Source organism: Centrocercus urophasianus, unplaced genomic scaffold (assembly GCF_019232065.1).
Source record: "Centrocercus urophasianus isolate 14NV4802_14NV808 unplaced genomic scaffold, USGS_Curo_1.0 seq_10, whole genome shotgun sequence".
Taxonomy (NCBI): Eukaryota; Metazoa; Chordata; class Aves; order Galliformes; family Phasianidae; genus Centrocercus; species Centrocercus urophasianus.
The window spans coordinates 23,299,578-23,308,378 of record NW_024884142.1 but is presented as its reverse complement, the minus strand read 5'-3'; the positions used below and the strand labels follow the sequence as shown (position 1 = coordinate 23,308,378).

Sequence of the window (8,801 nt, the reverse complement as noted above, 5' to 3'; positions counted from 1 at the left end):
CCCCCCCCCCCCCCCCCCCCCCCCCCCCCCCCCCCCCCGGGAGGGGGAATAAATATTGGCAGAAGATGGTATGAACACCTTAGAATACCTCAGATTTTGATCCTGGAATAATAAATAACTGCTGGAATTGTATTTGCTAGGATTTTGCACTATTTGATTCATGATATTAGTTGAATTGCACTGTTACAAACATGCTGTCCTATTAAGTGGTTCACCCTTCAAAACTTTTCTATCAGAACTGCCAAATTTTAATATGAGTAAACCATTATAAGTTCCAAAATTCAGGCAAAATTTTTTTGAAAATCATATTCGATGTAGTGGTGTTAAAAGTATGGTGTTAAAAGGACCTGTTATCACTAGATTAATCCTGTGTGTACTATTACTCCTAAGTGATGAAAAGTTGGACTTCAGTTTGAATCTTCTCTTGCATTACAAATTCAGAACCTGACTGATCCATCAATTTCCTGAAAAGCACATGTATATTCTTTTGAACTTCTAAGTGATAAAAGTCCAATACTTTGCTCTGTTGTTAATTTACCTGTTTGCAATACTACTTGTGTCTGAGCAGGATCAAATAACTTATGACTTCATGACCAATGAACAGTGTTTATATACTAATGTGTAAGATGAAAATAGTTTATCTCTGAGCAGAGAGGAAAAAGAATTGTAGAGATTTTAACTAGAAAAAATCCTTGGAACTGGGCCACTTATAGGAGACCTCAGTTCCAAGGTGAAAATGGCATCTAAGCTTTGGCAATTAAAAAGATGGTCATTGGGGGCTACAAGGATGGACAAGATTTGACTGAAATACACGAAATAGTGGGAGTCAAATTAATCTTGGCAGATTAGATGAGATAGCAAGCAAGAAGGAAGGCACCAGTATCCATATATGTATAGTATATGTATAGTGTTTACAGTGAATTGAACAGGAAAGTATGAAAAACAGCATCTGTGATGCTTTGTTTCATATCAAATAGAATTATGAATACAGAAGATCTAGTTAAATCACCATACCTGGCATACTACGGGGCCATAATGTAACATCTGTTGCAAGTTTAACTTTGCTAAAAATGTAAAACACTGGCTAGGATTTTGTCTGTGTTTAAAACCACGAAACATAATCATTAAAGGGAAATTACTTCTGTGAGTTATTTAATGGCAGAACTTGGATGTCTGTGCAGTTTTGATTTGTCTCCTCGTGTCTGTGCATTTTGAATCTCTTTGTGTTTATAGAGGAAAACTGGTATCTGTTCCTAAGCCCTCTACCTTTTCTAGTATGTGATGGCTGAGGCTGGGCATTGCAGAAGAAAAGAAGGGTCACATTTAAGGTAGCTGAATATTACCAGGAATTCATTCCTTTCACTGCTCTGTCACAGAGTCTGCATGTAGTAAGTCAGTTGGTCAAACTCTTCTGTGACAGTGTATTTAAACCCTATAACTTCAGGAAGCTGCTCTTTTAAGTGTTCTTCAGTTATAAAGAGGGATGGCCTCTTCTTGAAGGTGTTTCAGACCACTGTAATATGTAAAGGGAATCGGCAGCAATTTGAGTCTGAACTTTAAAAATATCTATTGAAAGGCTTATTGTGGACCCAGTGACATAACTGAGGCTGAGCTGATTTATCACTTCTTTTCTGGGTACGTCTCTTCAAGCTCTGAAGTCTAGTTTGCAAAAATGAAAATACTGAGTCTTGACCAAAGTCAGTAAGAGCTGTACTTCGAATATAAGAACAGTGTTGTTAAATATTCTTCAGATTTAATCCTGAGGACCTCAAATCAGTCACTCAGTAGGTGCATGTGTTATTGGCCTATGTTTTCATTCTTAGTTTATAGGATGTGTATCACACTGTGACCTCTGTCTCTCAAGAGTGTTGTGGACATAAACTGATCTTGTGAAAAGTGCTACTCAAAAGACCTTGGATTGGTTAAAATTCTGTTTGCAACAATTGAATAAGATGCAGAAACTAAGAGAGAAAAGCTTTACTGGGCAGGAATGTGGTCAGTGTAGATACTGTTTTATTGAAATCAGTAATTCTGTATTAAGCACATGTATGCTTTCATTTGGGGCAAATAAGCCCAAATGACGACAGAAGGGATGGGACATGCTCTTGTAATAGAAGTCATAGGAAAAAAAAAGTAGAAATACCGGAAAATCTAAGATGAAATAATAATGATTTTAAAAGAGCTTTTTTCCCCCTACTTAACTTTTTGCAAATGTCTGAGCTTTCTTGGATAAAATGGCCAAAGCAAGCATTTTCAACTGAGGTGAAAAAACTGACATAGCAGTGGAAATCTCAGAACAGGATGTACATGAAAGTGTAAAAGAAACCTCTGTTAAGAGTTTACCCAGAACTTGATACTTTTTTTCCTTTAAAACATATTAGAATAACTAAAATGATTCAAAGCAATTTCAAAATGCACTTTGATTCCTGTTTTGTTGGCTTTTTTTTTTTAAGGTAAGCTGATTAGGTCCTTTCTTGGTACTGAAATTTGTGTTACACCAAAGAAATAATGATTATATTCTACGGAAAAAATAATGAATGAAAATACTAATGCTGCAGAAAAAAAATTTGCTCTGTATTTTTGTTTTTTTTTTAACACACATTTATGAGGCCATAAGTAGACTGAATTGTTGAGTGTGGAGCAGAGGGGTAAGATAGTTCTACTGAGATTTCCTATTCTAGCTCTCTGAATGTCTAGACTACTCTGCAAGTCAGTTTGACTTCGCTTAGACTACTATGCCATAAGATTTCAACCAAGAGCTTACTATTAGCCTTGCTATACAGATGTGTCACATTTTCTTTCCTGTTCCGTATTGGAGTCTTCACTGTGCTGACGGAGTGGCATAGCTGTTATCTGTGTTAAACACAAAGTGCTATCAAAATGCAACCCATGTCAGAAACAGCAGGCAAAAACAGAGGCATTTAGCCAGCAGTTAATTGTCAAACCTCTATTAAGACCAGAGAAACTATTAAACTGTGGTTTTGAAAATTCGTATTAGCAGTGCTCTAGTGCTTAAAGGTGATGAAAACAATATGTGTTTGGTTCTGTTTAAGGGCTTTAAAAGGAAGCTTTTCACATTTTCACATTCAGGCTTCTGAAAGCATATTAAGCACTTTCAGAGAGAAATATGTTACATGCTCATTTATTTAGTAAAATAATAATAATTTAATTACAGGAGTGGAACTCAATTTAAAGTATGTAGCAGTATGTATCAGTTTGGAGTATGGCAGGCTTTCGAGGCAAGTCAACTAAATGGCTTGATAATTGACTCTTGTCAGGAAAAACACCTGTTTTCATAATGTTATTGGGCTGGATACATGCCACAACCTGTTATAACCATGTGTAGTTGAATTTCCCTACTCCAGAAAATAAAACGTCAAAGCTATGTCTCTCTTTAGAGTTACAATTTTGTATTTCTGTTGTGTTGTCATTGTTAAAACAAGGAGAACACTATTGCACTCTGAACAGCTGAAAGCAGTAACAGAGAGATTTCCCTTTTCATAGAATGATAGAATGGCTTGGGTTGGAAGGGACCTCAAGGATCATGAATCTCCAACCCCCCTGCCACATGCAGGGCCACCAACCTCCCCATTTAATACCAGACCAGGCTGCCCAGGGCCCCATGCAACCTGGCCTTGAACACCTCCAGGGACAGGGTGTCCACAACCTCTCTGGGCAGCCTGTTCCAGCACCTCACCACTCCCTCTGTAAAGAATTTCCCCCTGACATCCAACCTAAATCTTCCCTCCCTCAACTTAAAACCATTTCCCCTTGTCCCGCTGTTATCAACCTTTTCAAAGAGTTGATTCCCCTCCTGTTTGTAGGCTCCCTTTAGGTACTGAAAGGCTGCAATGAGGTCACTCTGCAGCCTTCTTTTCTCCAGGCTGAACAAGCCCAGTTCCCTCAGCCTGTCTTCATAGGGAAGGTGCTCCAATCCCCTGATCATCTTTGTGGCTCTCCTCTGGACCCTCTCCAACAGCTCCCTGTCTTTCTTATACTGGGGGCTCCACACCTGGATGCAGTACTCCAGGTGGGGCCTCACAAGAGCTGAGTAGAGGAGGACAATCACCTCCCTGCCCCTGCTGGCCACCCCTCTTCTGATTGAACCCAGGATACCATTTGCTTTCCAAGCTCCAACTGCACTGCTGGCTTGTGTTAAGTTTTTCATTCGCCAGGATCCCCAGGTCCTTGTCTGCAGGGCTGCTCTCAAGGATTGCTCCTCTCAGTCTGTATGGATGCCTGGGATTCCTCTGGCCCAAGTGCAAACTTTGCACTTTGCTGTGTGACCCTCATTAGATTCACCTGGGCCCACCTTTTGAGTCTGCTGAGGTTTTCCTGTAGTTAAGTACAACTGATAATAATATTTTATGTAATTGTTCAAATAACAAACCTACCTTGAAGATCTTGAATCACAGAAATCTCTCTCTGGTGGCTGGAAGGTTGAGTTCAGATGTAAAATGTCTTGCTCTTTTTTCTCTTGAGTCTGTGACAAGTCTGTACTTGTGCTGCTGTTTCAAACATGACTTTTTGGTATTGCAACATTCCTGTTCTATGTTTAATTGCACAGAGATGAGGTGTTGAGACTTAGATGTTAAGCAAGTTACCACTTTTTTTCCCAGCAAGTTTGTATGGCCACTGGTGCATGTGCATGCATGTGTGTGCTAAAGCAGAAGGAGGAGGGAGCCTCAGAATGGAGCTGCAAGAATGGCAACAAGTAGAACAGGTTGAGTCAGACGTGTTTCCCATTGGCTTGACCCACAGAAAGCTGAAGGAGAGGACCGGTGCAGAGCTCTGTGAACTCTTGCCTTCAGAACAGCACTCTGTAGCATAGTGGGGATATCCATCCAGATTAGGGGTAATTGCTTTTTTGGCTGTGTTACCTGAAGCATCTCTCACTGTTGCCAAACAGTGCTCTGTCATATTCTTTGCTTTCTACTTCAAGGCATGCAGTGTCTTTTTTAACTTTTCTGGTGGATCCATTCCAGACAGTTTGTTTGTGGCTTAGCAAGGGGGATGTGGTTTCTGGATTATGGATTCTAAGCAAAGTGTGAGTAATTCAAGTAAATTTCCTAACTGGCCCATGGAAAATGGAGACATATGTCATGAATTATCAGAGACATTACTAGAGCAGAAACAACCGATTCCCACTTCTGTTTTAACTTGCATGTGTGATCAGAGCGAAACCTGTGTGATCTAATTAGGCAAAATTATTTCTGTGACTGATCAGCAAGATAAGTTCATAAGCAATGTTGTCAATTTTCCTTACAGGTATGCTGGAATTCTTCTTGGGATCACAAATTCTTTTGCTACTATCCCAGGAATGGTGGGGCCAGTTATTGCTAAGAACCTCACTCATAATGTAAGTCAATTTACTGTTTGGGTTTTTTTTTTTCTTTATTACATTGTCATTATCATCACTGAATGGCAATCCTCTTCTCTCAGGTCTACAGCTATTAAGTTATATTTGGCATATACATGCAAAATAAGACAAGCTCTTACTTGTTTTCCAGAATTGTTCTCTCACATGAGGTTGGGACTTGCAAACTCAGCACTTGTCAGATAAGCCATAGATTCAAATGTGTAGTTTTCATAATGCACTCCTTTGTATGAACATTGTGTGATTACGATGCTCTATGCTGTGCTATCTTGCTTCTAAATTAAACAGCATTCAATCTGACCTCCAACATTGCTTAGTCAGACAAAGGGTGATACCAAGTAGAAAGCATGATTGAAAAGTTATTTGAATACTTTTCTAAATAAACGAAAATATAATTTTTTTCTAAAATGTTTTAAGAAAAAGTGAAGAGTAAGTTTATTGATACTGATAAACTTTTGGAGTTGGTAGTCAGTCATTTCCTTAAAAAAAATATAAAAAAAATATAAAAAATACTAGTTAAAGTGTGAATCCAAACAAATTAGCTTCTTCCAAATTCATAACAAGTGGTGGCGTTATTTGTGTTGGGGTTTTTTTTGTCTGCTTTTCCTCTCATCCTAATGCTCTGATATTATTCTGTTTTTTGTAGTACGATCGTTTATGGTTTTGGTAGAATATACATCTGTTATTTAAAAACATAATAAAAATTGAAAACAAACAAGCTTCCTAAGACATCTGTACATGTAGCTTCTTTGTTACTACAAACACAGCTCTTCACTGTCTTGTTTGAGTAAAATTCACATATGGCTAAAAAAAACCTTACCATTCTGGAATAGAGATATTGTACTCATTAAGAATAAGTTACTGCTTTGCTTACTTCAGCTCTTGGGTCATCTGATCAGAAAGCAAGGACATGTTTCTTGTTACAATAATGTTCTCTGAGTTTGCAAAGCCTTCATGCAACTGTGAATTTAGATGTGAAGGCTGTGCATCTCAGTGATAATCTGATCCAGAAAGACAGAAGTATCTGTCAGAAGTATGTTTACTATGTAAGATGTATTGTTAAACTGAAGTAGACTAAAATGATAATTTGTTTATAATGTCATATTGCTATGAAGTCACATTGCGTAGCATTTATGTTTAAGTAGGTAAGGCGTATAGCATCTCTTTTAAAAGCATATTTTTTTCTTGAGTGTGGAGCTGCAAATTAACTGTATCTTTTTCTGTTTTTTTAATTCCTCTTTTTGACAGAATACTGTGGGAGAATGGCAGACAGTTTTCTATATTGCTGCTTCCATTAATCTATTTGGAGCAATTTTCTTTGCATTATTTGCAAGTGGAGAGGTTCAGGACTGGGCAGTCAGCGGTTATCACTTCCATAGAAACTGAAGGAGGCATTGAAATACCAAAGCTGTGCTGAATCCCAATGTGCCAGAACTACGTGACCAGAAAAGTGCCTTCCCAACTGATGCCTAGGAATCTTCAGAGCTTTTAAGTTAAACTATTTTATCTGTGCATCTTTTGTACTGAAAATCATTTGACAATGTATGTGTGTGCTATTTCCAGACAAGAGACTACTTAGATTAAATTGAATTTAGTTTCATGCTAGAACTTGATATCAAATGTATGATCAGAGAGTATTTCAAATCAGTTGCTAAGATCCATTTCCTTCCAGTTTTTAATTAATGTCTTCTGAATTAATGTTTAGGCAGATAATTGCTGACACCGAAATAAGAGGAAAAAACCAAGGTGATTATGTAGCACTGTGAGGAGGAGTGACGTGCAAATAATTGTACACAAAAAGCAACATCTTGATTTCTGTGATGATACTGATAGGTTTTTGCTTTTTAAAACGCTAAAAGATTTCTAGTGTTCCACAATCTTTTCTAAGCTTTTATTTTGTTAGTATTCTAATTGATGTTTAAGAAATGCACACTTGATTGTTACTCTGTTTTATGCACAAGTTCTCAAATGGAAACATTCCCTGTTTCAGGACTACAGCTTCACAATTAATACAGAGCGGTGAGGAAGTGAAATATATGATTGTGACTGACAGAATACGCCATGTGTTACTGTTCTCTGTGGTGCAGGTGTTTTTAAATAGGCCTTATTTTTATTCAAAAATGTGCAAAGAAGAAGCAGTGCAACTCTATACACTGCCTAGATTTAAACCTAGATTTAAAAGAGTGAACTAGAAATAGAATATTGACACGTTTACATGATAATAACTTTCGATTCCGCAGTTCACTTTTTTGTCAGTTAAAATCAATGCAGTGGAATTATTTCTTCTTTCACGTATATTTATATATATATATGTATTTGTCAGCTTCTCAGTGTAAATGCAATCAAATAAGGCTATTGTAGGGAATAAATAAGGAAAATCAGTTCACTTCTGCAATAGCATTGTTAGTCAGGTAAAAGTAGAATAGAAAGAATTAGTGCAATATCCTGATGCTATTAGTCTCCCCTCAGCATAGAATTTGACACTCAAGAGCATTCTTTGCACAACATACAACACACAATTAAATGCCATACTAGGATTAAATGAATTCTGTTAAAACAGTGGCCTAGATAAGAACAAATGGCTGAATACTCTTGTAGTCACAAAGCAAAGGAAAATTCCTGTGCCAAAGATTCCTGGATTGGAGCAACTAGGTAAAAAAAAAAATCACTGGGCTCTGGGCTTTTCATTTACCACCAGTGCAAAAGAAAGGCCCAGTACTAACACTGCTCCGGTGGAGCCTACCTTCCTTCATTTCTAGGAAATGGCATCTGCCTCTTCTTTTTAGCTTTAAGAGCCATTTTGTTTTGACCTTCCTTGAAGTGTCGTGTTCTCTGATGGTGAAACTATGTTTAGATCTGTTTGTCTGCGGCATTTCCACAATAAACAATGTGAACTTCAGATGAAATCAGGAGTCGTTCAGTGGGAATATGTTAAAGCTATGTTGTATCTTCAGCATTTCCACAGTAAGTGGAACAAATATTTACATATGCATCCATTGAAAATAACCATCTCCCTGAAGTTAGAACTCCATCCTCAAAGTACTCTGAGCAAGATCGGTAACTGGATTAAGAGATGATTAATATTTCACTGGGAAATTACCTGCTTCAGGAATTTCTTGTCTAGCTTTACAAGTGAGTACTATCTTCTTCCTGATAATATATTAAAAATGGTAACTTTGCTTTGTGTCCACAGAAGTTTATGCTTTTTAATCATTTAATTTACTTATTAAATTCAAGGTTACCGAAAAAGCTAAATGAGGTATGGTTAATTTATGGTGTCAAAATATTTTCAGTTAATACTTTCAGTTTGGCTTTCTGAGCTGCATGCACATACTGCTGGCTTGTGTTGAGCTTTTATCCATTAGTATCCCCAAATTCTTCTGCACAGAGCTGCTAATGGTGTTTCTGTCACATTGTCAAGATC

At 37.5% G+C, this 8,801-nt stretch overlaps 1 protein-coding gene across 2 annotated transcripts in view; it reads left to right on the top strand.

The window, feature by feature from the left end:
- Positions 1 to 8,283, top strand: part of SLC17A5 (solute carrier family 17 member 5) — a 25,194-nt gene extending 16,911 nt beyond the window's left edge. For both annotated transcript variants that reach the window (XM_042824505.1, XM_042824513.1), the window contains exons 10-11: positions 5,269 to 5,359; positions 6,626 to 8,283. In XM_042824505.1, the coding sequence (XP_042680439.1) occupies positions 5,269 to 5,359; positions 6,626 to 6,763 (229 nt within the window). In that variant the 3' untranslated portion in view covers positions 6,764 to 8,283. The remainder of the gene's footprint in view (positions 1 to 5,268; positions 5,360 to 6,625) is intronic.
- Positions 8,284 to 8,801: the final 518 nt, after the last annotated feature.